General features: G+C 40.4%; 1 protein-coding gene across 10 annotated transcripts in view; it reads right to left on the bottom strand.

Annotated features, from left to right (window-relative positions):
- The window catches only part of LOC132405962 (nuclear factor 1 C-type-like), a 474,435-nt gene that overhangs the window by 410,730 nt on the left and 44,381 nt on the right, over nucleotides 1-19,324 (bottom strand). For 8 of the 10 annotated variants that reach the window (XM_059991009.1, XM_059991010.1, XM_059991008.1 and 5 more), the window contains exon 2: nucleotides 3,784-4,315. In XM_059991009.1, coding sequence (XP_059846992.1) covers nucleotides 3,784-4,315 — 532 coding nt within the window. Of the gene's footprint in view, nucleotides 1-298; nucleotides 379-3,783; nucleotides 4,316-19,324 lie in introns of all 10 variants that reach the window. The other 2 variants (XM_059991016.1, XM_059991017.1) reach the window with 2 other exon arrangements.

The raw sequence follows: 19,324 nt of genomic DNA, 5'->3' as shown, positions 1-19,324 counted from the left end.
AGAAAGAAAAAGTGGAGGTCCCTGTGAATGCCTGCAAGAAAATGGATCTCAGGGTTGTACATGATGACATACAGTATATGCATTTTGATAATAAAGTTACTTTGAACTTTAACTTATCTCAATCACCTTGAATGTAGAGTAAGTTGAAATATTAAAATACACATTTTTTAACCAAGTGATTCAGAAGTTGATAAAATGAATACACAGTTAAATTTTTGACAGGGTGCATGAAGCAAAGTTGTTTTTGAGAAGCACTGCGTGGGAGTATGTGATACGATTTGATATAATGTTAACGAACTAAATTCATAGCAGTACCACAACCTCCTCCATTGTCATCACTTCTCTCCTTGCAAAGCATACTGTCTGTTGGCTTGTACTCTAGATAACAGGAATTGGAAACAAGCGTTAGTAATACGTCTCAGTTGATGAACTTTGCTAATGGATGTTAGGTATTGTAGTTTTATGCTGGTTGTGAGCCGAGTATCCCGTCTGCTAATTATTTTGGCTGTGACAACTCTCTCAAACAATGATTTTAGTGGTACTCAATTTTAATTTAACCTGAACTTTTACTTTTGGACTAAGCCCAGGCTCAATTATCTCAATTTGACTTCTGAATCACACATTGAACATCAAACAGCATAGTACAGACCCTTCGGCCCACGATGTTGTTCTAATCTTTTAACCTACTCCAAAGATCAATCTAACCATATCAATCTACCCCCAATCACTCTAATGTATCAATTTACCCTCAATCACTTTACCATGTCAATCGAACCCTTCCCTCCCTCATAGCACTCCGTTGTTCTTTCATCTATGTGCTATACATTGAGTTCCTCTCCCAAAAGTAGAGAGGATAATTCTGGAGTTTGAATACATTGACTCTCAGTTAAGCGCACACCACCTGTGGAACTGGGTTTTACAGAAGAGAACTTTATTGTCATTGTTCAAGACAATGAGATTGCAGTGCTACTCCAGTCTGTGCAAAACAGATATTTAACATGCATGTGTTAGGGTTTAATTTTTTTTTAATTCCCATATTTACATGAAGTAATAAGTGACTTCAATAGTCCATAACACTCAAAGGGTATTGGCAAGCCAGGGAGAGCAATATTCAGCTGCACAACAGCCCGAGAAGAAACCATTTTTCAGTTTTACTGTCTTGGCTAAGATGTTTCTGTATCTCGTACCAGATGGCAGAAGATTGAACAGACAGTGTCCGGGATGGGATGGGTCTTTAATGATGTTACAAGTGTGCTGTAGGCATTGAGACTTGTAGATAGTCTTCATTCCAGAAGCTGAGTCCCAAATCAAGATTGTACAGAATGTTGTATCTTAAATAAATAGCACTATTTGTTTTGTAGACCATAAACTGCAGAATTATGAATTCCATTCACCTGTACACTATGGTTAATTACAATCAAAGACTTCATTTTTTTTGTTTTTTTTCATTTGCCTCATCTAAATAGGTTTATACATGAACAGCAAACATGAACTTATATTCTTCCTCAGCAAGACAAAATACTACAGTGTGTTGCTTTACGTGAAAATTCAGTCCAAAATTGCACATCACACCCTCTGCAAAATATCTTAGTTCTGACACAAGAAACCACAGATGCTGGAAGGCCTTAGTCACAGTAATTCTATTGAAAATGAATTGAATTTACTGTGGTATCTGGCTATTGCCACACAGCGAATCCAATATTCAGTGGATTCTGGTTAGTTGGGGCACATCAGGATGTAAATTTTGGTCCAATTAGGCGAAGTTTCATAGAAGTAGTGAAAAGGGTATATTAAAAAAACTACCATTAACAATTATGTATGTAAATGAAATACAGAACAAATCAGAACATGGCCTGCACTACTACAGTACTATAAAACTGGTTGTTATCGATGGAGGATATCAATCTAGTGTACGCTGCCATGTTCTTTTGACTGACTGTAAATGAACAAAATCAGTGCAGGTAATGGACTGCCTTCGTTGCTTTCCTGCATGAAGTAGTGTCAAAAATCACTGATTTTTAATTGGACGCCCATCGGCCCAAATAAATTAAATAACACAAACACACACAACTGATGCCATAGTCTGCCTTAAGCACAGTGCAGTATCTAACAGGAACACAAGCCCACGCAACTAATTCTAATTAGAAGCTGTTCAGCAACACTCTTCTGTCCGAATTAAGCAGTATAGTGTCGCAAATAAATGAAGGGAATCCCGGCTATTTCCTTGATTAGTTTTTGTTCTGTTTATTTATTTTTATTTCAAGATACAGTGAGGAATGGGCTGTCCTGGCCCTTCGAGCCTCACTGCCAGCATCCCCTGATTTAATCCTAACCTAATCACTCAACAACTTACAATGGCCAATTAACCTGATAACTCGGATGTCTTTAGAATGTGGGAGGAAACCAGAGCACCCGCAGGAAGCTCATGCATTCCACAGGGAGAACGTACAAACTCCTTACAGGGGATGCCAGTATTGCACTCTGAACTCTGAGCTGTAATAGCATCACGCTAACCGCTATGTTACCGTGGCACCCAAAACAATTCTTTAAGTGTTGTCTCAAACAACCAGTTGCCCAATTAACTGGAATCCACTGTATTTTCTATAGAAATGCTGAGGACTATGAAGTCTGCTACAACCTTCCAGCATCTTGTGTCCTGAAACACAAGTGTCCTTTCTAACTCAGATCAAAATGGAAAATCACCTAGCAGCATCAATGAGGCTTTTGATAAATCTGTGTGTGAACAAAATGGACATTGTCTCGTTGACTTCTGCATGTGATACGTACTTCACTCACAGGACTGAGAAGCCGTTATTTGCGTCCAGTTAATGCAGTCCCACTGGGTTTGAGGGGGCGGGCTCGACAGGAACACAAGGTTCCAGGAAAGCAAGCCTCCATCGAAATAGCTCACACTCACGGGAAAAACAAAATCACATTTTCTTTTTCAATTCTATTTAACCGCACTAAGCAAGAGATTATTGCTGTCGATATCAGATCGACATGTAATGCATTTCAGGTCTCTACTTTAACAAAAACATTAGCCTGCCTATATTAAATACAGTAGCCTTAATCCTAAAACACTTGCTATAAAATGTTATCTGAGATTGTGTGTTGGTGATGATAACTTGATGATGATAGTGGAATTTACATAATTACTCCTGCTTGCTGGCTGTAGTGTTGACAAAAGATGGAGAACGCTTTAGTCTGAACAAGGACATAATTCTGAGAATTTGTTGTTCGGAAGCCCTCCCCTCCATTGGTTGAGGTTGACCACAGATGTTGCACCACAGCACTCTGTGTGATATGTAGGCCAGGGCATTTGATGGTAATGTTTTCAAATAACATTATACGCCAGCTGGTGATGCTGATGATAAAAAGTAATTAACAAAATGTACTATTAAAAACATAGAAACAGACTTGGATTGAAATCTTTTAAATTACTGACCTGTAAAATCACAACAATAGAAGCCAAACTAACTTTTCATTGCAAAAGTGACGCAGTTTTTCATCAAGTCCTTGATACAATAAAACAGTCTGTTACCAGCAGAAGCCGTGTTCTCTGAATATAACAATGAGATTGTGTCAGTTTTGGCCTTGTCTGTTATTTCTGTGGATACATATGCCCAGTATAAGGCATACACATTATATACAGTGCACAAAATCACTGGGATCAACTTTTCAAAACTTGTGACTTTGCACAAAGAAACTTCACAAGCTTTCAAAGTATCTGCAGCGGGGAAAGAAACAAGTTAATCCTTCAAACATGATCATGAAGTCACTTACCTCTTTCTTGGACAAAGTACGCCAAGTACAAATCAAGTTCCTTAACTGAAACACTTATATGATGGGGCTGCACACACAGCATTGGGTGACTACATTGCTGGGACTTCAGCAGGCGCTCTCCATCAGTACTTTCCAAAGGGATCCCTTTAAACAGGATCACCATCACCAGATCCAATCTCCAAACTTTATCCGCTTGTCGTAAACAATCTATGCGCCTTATTTTGCCTTTCTGGTCCGGGTTGGAGAGCACACAACAGGGAGCCTTCTTCCCTGTGATCGTCAGCACAAAATCCTCACGGTACTCCGGACGAATGTCCTTACGCAGCTTCGCCAGCAGCCTTGAGGCCCACTTCTGTTTCACCTCCGCTTTCTCGCTCAGCAGCTCGTCTTTCACTGCTCTTTCTTCATCCTTTGTCATCCGCTTCTCGTGCTTCTTGAAGTACTTTCGCTTCCGAGCTTGCAGGTTGAACCATGTGTAGGCAAACGCTCGGACATGTGGAAGAAGTGCCTCAATGAATGGGTGAAATTCATCCTGGTAAGAGATAAAGTTTCAGAGGATGCGGTTAATGACATTGAACACCATCCCTGTGTTTATCATGGCAGATTATCACCTCAACAAAGAGAGATTTATTTTTAAAATTTTTATTTAGAGATGCAGCAGTCAATGTGCATTATTACAGCTCAGGGTGTCAGAGTTCAAAGTTCAATTCCAATGTCATCTATAAGGAGTCTGTGCATCCTCCCTGTGCAAAGCATGGGTTTCCTCCAGGTGCTCCAGTTTCCTCCCACAGTCCTTCCCAAAGTTGTACCGGTTAGTAGGTTAATTGGTCATTATATATTGTCCCATGATTGGGCTAGGCTTAAATAGGTTGGTTATTGGGCAGCTAGAAGGGCCTATTCCGCACTGTATCTCGATTAATCAATCGATCAATCAATAGATACATAAATGAATATGTAAATGCACGGAATACGCTCTTCCAGCCTTTACAGTCCCATCGCCAGCAACCCCCGATTTAACCCAAGACCAATCATGAGACAATTTACAAGACCATTTAACCTATCAACCGGTATGTCTTTGGATGGTGGGAGGAAACTGGAACACCCGGAGCAAACCAGTGCCTTGTACAGGAGAACGTACTAACTCCTACAGAGGATACCCAGATTGAACTCCAATCTCCGATGCCACGAGCTGTAATAGCGTAGTGCTAACTGCTACATTACCATGGTGCCCAAAGGCAAAGAGTTTCAAAGACTTCAGTAAAACCTTTGACTGAAAAGGTGGTAGCGACGCATAGTGGTTAGGGTAATGCTGCTACAGCATCAGTGACTCAGGTTCAATTCCCACCACTACCTGTAAGGAGTTTGTACGTCCTCCCCACGCCTGTTTGGGCTTTGACCAGGTGCTCCGGTTTCCTAGTAGGTCACATGGGTCTAATTGGGTGGCACAAGCTCGTTGGTCTGGAAGAGCCTGTTGCTGTGTTCTAGCTCTAAATAAATGAATTAAAATAACTAAAGCTCTTGCAGGTACTTGCCATTAATCAAGAACTATACCATTAACACGTTACAGCACCATACCTCAACATTGTGAAGTGAAAAGTGCTTCTTTGTAAAACTAGCAGCGCTTATCTACCTTCTGAGTATCAACGAACAGTGCAGCAGAGGAACAGGCCATTCAGCCCACAGTCTCTGTGCTTGACCATGATGCAAATTAAAATAAACCTATTTACCTATACCTGATTGATATCCCTCCATTCACTGTATGAAGGGATACAGGGAGAAAGCAGGAGATTGGAGCTGAGAGGTAAACTGCATCAGCCATGATGAAATAGCGGAACGGACTCAACAGGCCAAATGGCTTAATTCTGCTCCTATTTCTTATGGTCTTAACCGTATAACAATTACAGCACAGAAACAGGCCATCTCGGCCCTTCTAGTCCATGCCGACACTTACACTCACCTAGTCCCAGTTGCCCGCACTCATGGTCTTATTTTCATGCGCCTGTCTAAAGATTTCTTAAACGTAGACATAGAACACACCAGCACAGAATCTGTCCCTTCAACCCATCTAGTCCATGCCAAACTATTATTTTGCCAAGCCCTGGCCCACAGCCATCCATACCCCTATACCATCCAAACAGGAGATGGAATCTGTATTGCACTGCTCCCACATTCCAAAGACATATTTAGTTATTTGTTGTTTATTTATTGTGAGACAGCATGGAATAAGCCCTTTTGGCTCTCAATCCACCGATTTAATCCAGGCCTAATCACAGAATAAATTACAATGACCAATTAAGCAACCAACCAGTAGGTCTTTGGACAGTGGGAGGAAACCACAGCAGCCAGAGGAAACCTACACAGTCAGAGGAAACCTACACAGTCAGAGGAAACCTACACAGTCAGAGGGAAAACATACAAACTCATTACAGGCAGCAGCAGGAATTGAACACAAGTCACCTCTACGTTAAAGCATTATGCTAACTACTACACTACAGTGCCGCCCTCACAGTAGTTGCGGTTCGGGTAATTTGTTTAGCACTAGTGAGTTGTGAGTGTGCTATGCTGATGCCAGAAGTGTGGCTGCACTTTCAGACTGCATAGCACAAGCCGTCCTGATTTGATTTGACACAAATGATGTATTTCAGCGTATGTTTTCATGTACGCGTCACGAATAAAGCTAATCTAATCTGATCCTTGGAGAAGGTCAGCTTTTAGGCCAGCATTCGCTAAAAGTTTCCGAGCATTCCCATCACCTTGGGTTCACAGGGTTTATCTGCCATGTCGTGAGCCTTTCCTGGGCAGTAATGTCAATGGCCTGTTGGATTGCAGAATGTCTGTTTGAGATCTAGCAAAGTAACATATTGGTTATCAAAACAAATGATCCTCTGCACATGCTGACTGCTTCTGCATCTGGCAATGTTCAACTGGTTCCAGTCTCTTAAATAAAGAAAAAAAATTATTTATCTGTGTCTGCCCTGTGACATCAGATATGTATTTTCTGTAGACTCATCATCATGTACGATGTGGGCAATCACGGTCTTTCCAAGACAATGATTGCTCTTGGCAAATTTTTCTACGTAAGTGGTTTGCCACTGCCTTTTTCTGGGCAGTTTCTTTACAAGATGGGTGAACCCAGCCATTAACAATGCTCGTCGGAGATTGTCTGCCTGGCATCAGTGATCACATAACCAGGACTTGTGATTTGTAACAGCTGCTCATATGACCATCCACCACCTGCTCCCATGGAGTCACGTGACCCTGATTAGGGGCTAAGCAGGTAGTACACATTATCCAAGGGTGTCCTGCAGGCTAGTGGAGGGCAGGAGTGCCTTACACCTCCTGTGGGAGAGTTGAATCTCTAACCCACCATGCTAAATATACAATAGAGTTAGCAAATCTAACCTGCATTCCGTCCACACAACACTGAATAAATGGCTTAATATGAGGTTATTTTTGATTGATTCATATATGGCCTAAAACATATGCTATTTATGACAACTTCTTTTCATAATCAGTGATCCACCTCGGTCCCTTAAGGTTGGCATAGTCAGGAAGAGATGGTAGGGGGATAAGCTCCCACTACTTAATCAACACTCCTAATGGCGTGCATCTCAAGTAGCCTCTGACAACCAAGTTAAGTTCCTGGTCTTTACGTGTGTGCTAACTACTAAGCCTGGCAAAACCATTTCTACCGACAGAAGTGGCAAAGGTGGGTTACTGATACTGTAAAACATGTCGCTTTGGGCAGATGGAGCTCATCAGCCATGGTTGGCAGCTCATCCAGGAGAAGGAAAACTCGGGTCTCAAACCCCCACTGCTTTGCGACTCTACACACTCACGCCGAACCCCCAGAAAAAGTCCGGAGCTGGAGTCCCTAAGGCAGTCCTACGCTGAGTTCAATACTGACTGACAACATTGGACTCTGCCGTTCCTGTGGGTTGATCAGCTGCGTGGAGAGGGGAAGCTTGATACATACATGGGCAATAGGTTGCTCTCCACTTTTCCCCCGGCTATAACAACAACACAAACACAAAAGGCACGTCGGCCAGTAGTCAGGGTGCCTCAAAATCTCCAAGCTAATTTTGATTTCACTAGCTGCATAGGTTTATACAAGAACTGCGCAAGCAGACAGGGTGATCCTCAATCACACGCACAGCAGGAACAGTCAAAAAATTTATAGCTCATTACTTTAATAAATCATTTACTCTTCTAACAATGTACAATTGGGCACAATATATTTTGTAAACAGTTCAAATATTGAACAGACACGACAGCTGAAAATAGTTTAAAACAAATTTTGATCTGACATTTCCTTATTGTGTAAATAGAGCACTTTGTGATCTTGGATAAAACAAATATTCATAATGAATTTAAAAATTGTCATTTAAAGATATGTAAGGAGTAACTAACTTGCTGGGTGACATTACTTTGGTATCTGTAAACGCATAGTGTACAGTGATAACATGGGTAGACATCTACACTCAGTGGCCACCTGATTAGACACACCTGTACACCTGCTCATTAATGCAAATATGTAATCAGCCAATCATGTGGCAGCAACTCAATGCATAAAAGCATGCAGACATGGTCAAGAGGGTCAGTTGTTGTTCAGATCAAACATCAGAATGAGGAAGAAAAGTGATCTAAATGATTTTGCCTGTGGAATGATTGCTGGTGCCAGATGGGGTGGTTTGAGTATCTCAGAAGCTGTTGATCTCCTGGAATTTCCACATGCAACAGTCTCTAGATTTTAGAGACAGGATGCGACTAACAAAAAATATACAGGGCGGAAACATCGTGTTATTGAGAGAGGTCAGAGGAAAATAGTCAGACTGGTTCAAGCTGACAGGAGGGAGACAGCAACTCAAATAAACACATGTTACAACAGTGGTGTGTAGAAGAACATCTCTGAATTCACAACACGCTGAACCTTTAAATGGGGGGTTTCAGCAGTAGAAGATCACGAGCGTACACTTAGTGGCCTCTTTATAAGGTACAGAAGGTATCTAATAAAGTGTACATAGAGTGTATATGTGATATTCAACCCTACAGGCTCAACTGAAACAAAATTAGAGTATGTTTACCAAAATATCAATAAAAGCCTGCACATCCGTGGCATGCTGAAAGTTAAAAAGAAAATTCTCAGGTGCACCAGAAGCAATGGCAAAGAAGGGAAAAAAGAGAGTTTAGAAAGGGTGCAGAAGGGACTTACCTGGATGAAATCTATCAAATTTTGAAAGGCCTGGGTAGAGTGGACATGGAGAGGATGTGGATGAGGATAACCATAGTGGGTTAGTCTGGGGCCAGAGGGCACAAACTCCCAAAAGAAAGACACCCCTTTACAACAGAGATGAGGAAGGATTTCTTTAGCCCAAGATTTGGAATCTGTGGAATTCATTACCACTGATGGCTATAGAGCCTAAATGATTTGGTATATTTGACGTGGAAGTTGATAGATCCTTAATGCCCGGGTTGGTGGTAGAGACAGATACATTAGGGACATTTAATGGTGGTGACATCTGACGGCGGTGTCTGAAAAGAGGATGCTGTCCAAGTTGCATGCCATCTTGGACAATAACTCCCATCCACTCCATAATGTACTGGTTAGGCACAGGAGTACATTCAGCCAGAGACTCATTCCACTGAGATGTAACACTAAGCATCATAGGAAGTCATTCCTGCCTGTGGCCATCAAACTTTACAACTCCTCCCTCGGAGTGTCAGACACCCTGAGCCAATAGACTGGTCCAGGACTTGCTTCCACTGGGCATGATTAACTTATTATTATTTAATTATTTATGGTTCTGTATTGCTATATTTCTTCACTATTCTTGGTTGGTATGGCTGTAACAAAACCCAATTTCCCTCGGGATCAATAAAGTATGTCTGTCTGTCTGTCTGTCTGTCTGTCTGTTAAGAGACTCTTAGATAGGCACATGAATGATAGAAAAATTAAGGGCTCTGTAGGAAGGAAAGGGTAAATTGATCCTAGAGTAGGTTACAAGTTCAGCACAACATCGAGGCCTGAAAGGCGGATAGTGTGTTGTAGTATTCTATGCTCCATAAGGTGAAAGGAGGCATCAACAGAAAATGGAGAGACTGAAAACTGTGGTCGACTAGCAATGTTCCCTCCAGTTTTTTCTCACAGCTGCATGGACCAACCATTGCTCTGAGCAGGAAACTCTGAGCCTGAAAACTGTGCAGCACTTTAAATGTTATGTTTTGTAATATGCACATCAAAGTAATACAAACCACTGCTCATAACACAAGCAAACAATGTCAGGCAGGCAAAAGGACTGACAGGCACAATGGGAAAAGTAAAATGTGTTAACTAGATGGTGTTGGCATTCAGCAGGCTGGTGATTTATTAACAATGAGCTTCTAACTTCCATTCTGTGTTTATTGTTACAATTTTAACAGTGTTGTAACTTGAAACATTGACAATGTAAATACATTGAAGCACTAAAATGTTTCAAGGTGAAGGTTGTGGTATGTTTATTATTGAGAAAATGTATGGATTATATTTATTAACACATAATTAATTATAGGGTATTTCACAAAATATTAACATAGATTTCATAATTATATTAGCATCATTTAAAAGTTATATTAACATAATTTCTAAATTATATTAGCATAACCTCAAAATTATATTAACATTACAGAAGAGAAAATTCCAGTGCACGGCAACAAAGGCTATGCACATGGAAGCATTTCAGTTACTGTGAAGCCATGCACCATGCTGCTTTGAGGGAACAGTGTCAACCAGGTACATTTTAAATACAGTCCTGAGGCAGTGGTGGCAAGTAAGCTGAAGAAAGAAATTGCACAGAGATGGGTCTCAGTGCCTGTTGGAAAAGAACATCGATGGTTGGGCAAAATGGTATGGGATTCTGTAAAACGTGACACTAGGAGGAATTGAACTCAAGAGGGGCTGTGGGGCTTGAGTAAACTGCAAAAATAGTTGAGAGGATGTATCAAATACTTAAAAGGACCTAACATTGAAGGTGATCAACTTGATTTTGAATTTCTGAAGGATTGGGAGTCAGTGCAAAGCAAGAATTATGGGTGATGCAAACTAGGTGCAGAATGGATAGAGAGGTCACCAAAGGAACCAAAGTTAACAGAGAGTGGTAGATCTTCTACAAGACACATAAGGCGTGGGATCTAGTTTGTTGTAACAAATAATGGGTTGAGAGCATCAATGGAAGGTAGGGACAGTTATGGCCAGAGATGGGTAGCTTTATGGAATTAGGAATAATAAAGATGTATATATTGTATACATTTCTCTGACATTAAATTGGACCTTTGAACCTTTTACCAAAGAGTGTGATGGGGAAATTGAGAGGCCCGAAATTCAGCTCAGTATTAAAGCAGCAGTGTGGTTCAACTGAAAACTATGTTCAGGGAAGAGGAGGGAAGTGGGGCAGTAATTTGTAACAATCAGACCAATCTATGGCATGAGATAGAGAAAATGTTTCCCACCTAACTGAGAGAAAAACTGGGAACAAGGGGAAGCTTCTTCACTCAGCTGGTGACAGGAGTGTGGAACGAGCTACCAGTGCAAGTGGTGAATGTGGGGTTGATTTTAACTAGCAAAATAAATTTGGATAAGTTCATGGATGAGAAGGGTATGGAGAGCTATGCTCCAGGTGTGGGTTGATGGAACTAAGCAGATTATGGCTTGGCATAGACTAGATGGGCTGAAGGGCTTGTTTCTGTGCTGTAGTGTTCTATGACTCTATGACTCATAATGTCTTCATCAGTCACCACATACTGTGGAAGCAAATTACATTCAGCCTAGAGGGACTCCTGAGAGTGATCGGAGACAGTAGATGAAGTGAATAGGAGAGGTCAATCACTCAGAACCAGGGCTCACTCAGAACTTAACGCTACATAAAGAAAAGTTGCAAATCAAAATATGGCATAGTGGCTGATCACATTGACAAAAGAGTTTTATTAATGCACTGTGGGTCACATTCTAACCTTTTTATGCCATGGACCCCTACCATTAACCGAGGGGTCCATGTATCCCAGGTTGGGAACCCCCTTCTAAATGTATGTCAATATTCTGTATGCAAATTTAACTAATTAAAATGACCAAAAACCAAAAAAGGAAATTAGAAATTTGATAGAAGAGTAAAATCATGATAAAAAGTCTCTGATGGCTTCACAAACTCAGTATTAGTGTGGCTACCCATCTGTGGCTATATATAAAAAAACAATCAAAGACATCTGAGCTGCAAAAGATACAGTATCCTGTATGAAAGAAATTCCCCAAGCTATATCTGGGTGCAGCAGTCAAACAGGTTTTTACTTGATATATGTGGGGAGACAACATGACAAATCTACAAGGCCAGCAACCAAAGATGGTTCTCTGAATTATGAAATGCAGTGGTCAAGCATTAAACGAGCTGCTACACTATAAGGCTCAGAAACCATTCTGAATAAGCTCAAACAAGTATTGATCCTCAGTCCAACTGTATTTGGTCCAACTTCAAAGTTCAAAGTACATTTATTATCAAATTCTGTCTATGTCACCATATGGAGAGCAGAATCAGAATCGGGTTTAATATCACTGGCATATATTATGAAATTTGTTGTTTTGTGGCAGCCGTACAATGCAGTACATAATAATAGAAAAAAAGTGTAAATTACAGTAAGTATACATAGTGAATAGTTAAATTAAATTAGTATAAAAATAAGAAAGTAGAGAGGTGTTCATGGGTTCAATGTCCAATCAGAAATCTGATGGCAGAGGGGAAGTAGCTGTTCCTAAATCATTGAGTGTGTGCCTTCAGGGTCTTGTACCTCCTTCCTGATGGTACCAATGAAAACAAGGCATGACTTGGGTGATGGGGGTCCTTAATGATGCCACCTTTATAAGATATCACTCCTTGAAGAACATGTATATTGTATACATTTCTCTGACATTAAATGTATATTTGAATCCTTTGAAACCTTTGGAAGCAGAAGATTATTAAATTCAGCCCTCACCATACAGGCAGACATAATCTTGTTTTTGCATGATACTGTGATACTTGATAATTATTCAAGCAAAATTTGACAGGATATGAAGAAGAGAGTTTTTTGGAACAGTGTTTTCTTTACAGTGGAAAACAAGAATTCATTTGATATAAAATGGAGACCATAAGACATAGGAGCAGGTTAGGGCATTTAGCCCATTGAGTCTGCTCCACCATTTCATCGTGGCTGATCCCAGAACACATTCAACCCCATACACCTGCCCTCTCATCAGATCTCTTGATGCCCCGACCAATCTATCAACTTCCGCTTTAAATAAGCCACGGACTTGGCCTCCACCACAGTCTGTGGCAGAGCATTCCAGAGATTCACCACTCTTTGGGTAAAAAAAAATCCCTCCTTACTTCTATTCAAAAAAGTTGCACCTCAATTTTGAGGCTATATCCTCTAGTTCTAGATACCCCACCATAGGAAACATCCTCTCTACATCCACCCTATCTAATCCTTTCAACGTTCAATAGGTTTCAATGAGATCCCCACACAATCTTCTAAATTCCAGTGAGTACAGGCCCAAAGCTGCCAGAAGCTTTTCATATGTTAACCCCTTCATCCACAGAATCATCCTCATGAAGCTCCTCAGGACTCTCTCCATTGACAACACATCCTTTCTGAGATAAGGGGTTCAAAACTGTTGACAATCTTCCAAGTGCAGCCTGACTAGTGTCTTATAAAGGCTCAGCATTATCTCCTTGTTTTTATATTCTATTCCCCTTGAAATAAATGCCAATACTGCATTTGCCTTCTTTACCACAGACTCAACCTGTAAATTATTCTTCTGGGTGTTTTGCATGAGGACTCCTAAGTCCCTCTGCATCTCTGATGTTTGAATTTTCTCCACATTGAGATAATAGTCTGCCGCATTGTTCCTTCTCCCAAAATGTTTTATCATACATTTCCCAATACTGTACTCCATCTGCCACTTTTTTGCACACTCTTTCAATTTGTCTAAGTCTTGCTGCAATCACATTGCTTGCTCAGCACTATCTGCCCTTCCACAGCCATCATATATCTGCAAATTTTGCCACAAAGCCACCAATTCCACTATCTAAATCATTGACAAACAATGTGAAAAGTAACAGTCCCAATACTGACCCCTGAGGAACACCACTAGTCACTGGCAGCCAACCAGAAGAAGTCCCCTTTATTCCCATTTGCTGCCTCCTAACTGTCAGCCATTCCTCTATCCATGCCGGTATATTTCCTGTAACAGAATAGGATTTATCTTGTTCAGCAGCCTCATGTGAGGCACCTTATCAAACGTCTTCTAAAAATCCAAGTAAATGACATCCATTACCTCTCCTTTGTCCACCCTGCTCATTACATCCTCGAAGAATTCTAACAGATTTGTCAGGCAAGATTTCCCTTCATGGGAACCATGCTAACTTTGACTTATTTTATCTTTAGTTTCCAAGTACCATGAAACCTCGTCCTTAATAATGGACTCCAACACTTTCCCAACCACTGAAGTTAGGATAATAGGCCTATAATTTCCTCTCTTTTGTCTTCCTCCCTCATTAAACAGCAGGGTGACATTTGCAGTTTTCCAGATCTCTGGGACCATACCAGAATCTTGAAAGATCATGACCAATGCATCCGTTATCTCTTCAGCAACCTCTCACAGCTCTCTGAAATATAGTCCATTTGGTCCAGGTGACCTATCCACCGTAGGACCTTTCAGTTTGCCTTGCACTTTTTCCTTTGTAATAGCAATGGCATTCATTCCTGCTCCCTGACATTCATTTTCAGGTGGTCCAATATCAACTCTCACCTCCCTTTTATTCTTTATGTAACTGAAAAAACTCTTAGTATCTGGCTTTATATTTTTGGCTAGTTTGTCCTCATATTTCATCTTTTCCCTTCTTATAGCTTTTTTAGTTGCCTTTAGTTGGATTTTTAAAGCTCCCCAATCATCCAACTTTCCGCTGACGTTTGCTACCTTTTATGCCCTCTCCTTGGCTTTTATACAGTCCTTAACTTCTTTTGTTACCCACGGTTGCCTACTCCTGGCATTTGAGGACTTCTTCTGAGGGACATATCTATCCTGCACCTTCTGAACTATTCGCAGAAACTTCATCCATCTCTGCTCTGCCGTCACCACTGCCAGTATCCTCCTCCAATCCACCTGGGCAGGCTCCTCTCTCATGCCTCTGTAGTTCCCTTTATTCCACTGTGATCTGATACATGTGAGTATGCTTCTCCCTCTCAATTTCCAATAATAATTCAATCATATTTTGATCACCGCCTCCCAAGGGTTCCTTTACGTAAAGATGACTGATAAAATTTGGGTTATTACACAATACCCAATCTAAGATAACCTTTCCTCGAATAAGTTCAAGCACAAGCTGCTCTAAAAACCATCTCAAAGATATTCCTTCTCTTGCTATGTGACACCAACCTGATTTTCCCAATCCCCTTGCATATTAAGTCCTTCATTACAATTGTGTAATTACTCTTATTACATGCCTTTTCCAGCTCCCTTTGCAATCTCAACCTCACTTCTTGGCTACTATTTGGAGGCCTATATATGATTTCCATAATTTTTTTTTACCTTTGCAAGTTCTTAATTCCACCCACAAAGATTCATCATTCTCTGACCCTATGTAACCTCTTTCTAAAGATGTAATTCCATCTCTTACTAACAGAGCCAAATCACCACCTCTGCTTGTCCTTTCTATACAAAGTATATTCTTTGATGTTAAACTCCCAACTATGACCTTTCAGCCATGACTCAGTGAGGCCCACAACATCGCACCAAACAATCTGTAACTGCACCATAAGTTTGTCCACCTTATTCTGAATGCTACGTGTATTTAAATACAGAACTTTCGGTCCTGTATTCTTCACCCATATGAATTTTGCCTCTGTGGTACAACTTAACTCTTTGCTGTCTGCAGTTGTACACAGTCACTAGTTTGTCCTTCCTTACATCCATCTTGTAAACCAGCTGGTTCTATCATCCTGATTCCCATCCCTCTGCTAAATTAGTTTAAACCACTCCGGACAGCTCTAGCAAACTTGCCCGAAAGGATATTGGTCCCCCTCGGATTCAAGTGCAACCGTTTCCTTTTATGCAGGACACACCTGCCTCAGAAGAGCTCCCAATTATCCAAAAATCTGAATCCCTGCCTCCTGCTCCAATTCTTTGGTCACTTATTTATCCACCACCTCATTCGATTCCTATTGTCCACGTCGCATGGCACAGGCAGCGATCCCAAGATTACTCACCTTGAGGTCCTGCTTCTCAGCTTCTTTCCTAATTCCCTGTATAATTTTTTCAGGACCTTCTCCCTTTTGCTACCTACGCCATTGGAACCAATATAACCACAACTTTTGGTGCTCACCCTCCCTTTTCAGAATATTGTGGAAGTGTTACTGGTCACTGCTGGCAAGAGTCTACAAAACTGTAAGGTTACATATACAGCTTCCATTATAAAACAGATTTAGAAATCCATTACGGAAATAAAAATTCATCGGGATGTGGGAACATTTGAGAGGGTGCAGAGGAGATTTACCAGAATGCTGCCTGGACAAGAGGGTATATCTTATGAGAAAAGGTTGAGTGAGGCGGGAAATGAGAGGTGGCTTGATGGAAGCGTACAAGATGATAAGAGGTTAAGATTGAGTGCATGGGGTGGAAACGTCAGGCACAATTTTTAATACAAGGGGATATAAATTGTTGGGAGAAAAGTATAAAGGAAAAAGTCAGGTGAGTTTTTACATAGAGAGTGGTGGGTGCATGGAATGCCTGCTGGGGTGGTGGAGGAAGGTACATTAGGGAGATTTAAGACAGGCACATGGATGATAGAAAAATGGAGGGCTATGTAGGAGGGAAAGGTCAGAGTGATTTTACTGTTGGCTCAAAAGTATAACACAATTGATAGCCATGAGTGATATTTTGTGGATAGGAAACAGTACAAAAATTGAAGAATTTTTAAAATATAGATATGCAAATTGGATAGCAGAAACATTGACTTCCACAGAGAGCTAAATATAATCAGAACTGTGATATTTATTACAAGTAATATTTCTTATTCCCTGCAAATTCCTTCTACAAGTGGCTTTATTAAACGTTTGCACTAAATTAAATTGATGAATGCAATGGCAGCCATCAGGCTCGGCTTTGACAGACGCCAAGAGAGCATGAGTGTAAATCCATTGCAAAACTGAACAACCCTTAAACCACTATCCAGTCGGTAATTTACACCTCAGAATCGAAACAAAGTCACTTCCAAATTCTTTTGCATCAAAAATTCTAGCATTAAGCATGGAAATTCTGAGCAAAATAACACATGGAATTTAACATTAAAGAACATCAAGATTGTTTAATGTCATTTCCAGTACACAAGTGTAAAGGAGAATGAAATAGTTGTTACTCCAGATCTGATGCAGCACAAAAGAAGTACAATAAGATAAATAAAACAATAATTTAAAAAAACTATAAATATATAAGTACAGTGCATTCCAGTTAATTGGACTATCAGTTTTTCAGGGTAGCTGCTTATTTGGGACAACCCTTAAAGAACAAACACTAATTGAGAATATAGCCAAGATTCTCTGTGTTTATTTGAGATACTATGCTGCTTAACTGGGGCAGGAGACTGCTGACAGCTTCAAACTAGCATCAGTTATGTGCACTTGTGTGGCCGCCAGACATTACACCATGCTTAGAGCAAACAATTTTTAAATAGCATCATTTCCATGTGTTTATGTTCAAAAAGCAATGATCTTTTTGTCACAGATAATTGGTGAGAAACAAGCAGTAAGACAACACAGAATTGTTTTGCTGAGATGCTGCCTGGCCTGCTGAGTTCCTCCAGCATTTTGTATGTGTTTCTGTTTTGCTCACTATGATTTCAAACATTCAGGCTTGGAGATGCCAGAAACGGGCCAGGAGTGAAAATAAAATGATTTCACTAGTTCAACAAGTTAGTAACTGCAAAGAATTTGAAATATTGACAATCATCTTGAATGTTACAATGAAAAGCAACACACACAAAATGCTAGAGGAACTCAGCAGGCCAGGCAGCATCTGTGGAAAAAAGTACAGTCGACATTTCAGGCCCAGACCCTTCAGCAGTCCACAGACGCTGCCTGGCCTGCCAAGCTCCACCAGCATTTTGTGTGTGTTGCTTCGATTTCCAGCATCTACAGATTTGTTACAATGAAAATGAAGATTTGGAGGATGCAATTGCTGAAAGCGTTGTATGAAAGCGGTCCATTATCTACACCAGGTGTCTGCACTGATTTTGTTCATTGTGTACACACAATAAATTCCTCTGTCGATAACTATTAGGAACTGATACACAGTTTTTTAGTATTGTAGTACTATTGGTGGTGCTCTAATTTGTTCTGTATTTCAGTTAGATATACACTTTGTGTCTCAGTTTGTCTTTTTTATACCTTTTTAACTATTTCCATGAAACTTTGGCTAATTGGGGCAGCTGTTTAATTGGGCCAAAATGTACTGATATCTTTGTGTCCCAACTAATTGGAATCCACTGTATATAAAATAACTTATATACATTGATTGTATGTACATAACGTGACACAAGGTACAGGAGTGCCTGTCCAAAAGGTGACATAGAATAGATAATAGTATTAAACAGAATAGGTCCTTCAGCCTACAGTTGTGCAAACCGCTAAAATGCCTCATCATAAATATATAAACCTGAATTTGAAACCACTGAAGTGACATTGTGAATGAAGGACAAGAAATTTGATGGGAAGAATGGAGGCCTTTTCTCAATGTGCCCTGTATCTTCTCATCCCAGATTAGAACCTCAGCCTGTATGTTCTCCCTTCTTTGAAATGGGTAACTCAGCAAAAGACAAGCCATACTGTGTTCCACTGCAGACTGCTGCAATATTTATGGCCTCAGGGTCTTGGTCTATTTTTTTGTGTGGTTGTATTTTACTGATATCTTATACGAGCGTGAATCTCACGTGTGTTATATGTACTTTGTACTGTGTATGACTAAATGTATTGTGTTTTTCACCTTGGCCCCAGAGCAACACTGTTTTGTTTGGTTATATCCATGGGTATTCATGTGTGGTTGAATGACAATTAAACTTGCACTTGAAATGGAGATTGAGAGATAGAGGCTCTTGTCATTTCTTAAACTGCGTAATATGAAATGAATGCCCATCAGTTTTCAGGAACAAGCTAAGCTCATGTAACAGAGAACCAGTTACACATCACAAGGTAGATGATTAATATTGGAGGCACATGAGACTGCAGACACTGGAATCTGGGACAACAATCAAGGCCTATCATCACTGTCCCTCTAAGATGCGCAGTAACTGAAATGCTCCCGAGCACATAACCTTTGTTGCCACGCCTTTGGAATTGGACTTAGCTTAAAAAAAGTTTACGAAACACGAAAGATTTCTTTGTTTTACTGTATTTCATTATACTCTTCAATTAATACATAAAGTCGAAACTACGTGATTTTTCAGTTTTCATTCTAAAAACTTATAGTTATACACATTACAAAATA

This window comes from Hypanus sabinus, chromosome 16 (assembly GCF_030144855.1).
Source record: "Hypanus sabinus isolate sHypSab1 chromosome 16, sHypSab1.hap1, whole genome shotgun sequence".
Classification (NCBI taxonomy): domain Eukaryota; kingdom Metazoa; phylum Chordata; class Chondrichthyes; order Myliobatiformes; family Dasyatidae; genus Hypanus; species Hypanus sabinus.
This window is presented reverse-complemented; position numbering and strand designations above follow the sequence as displayed.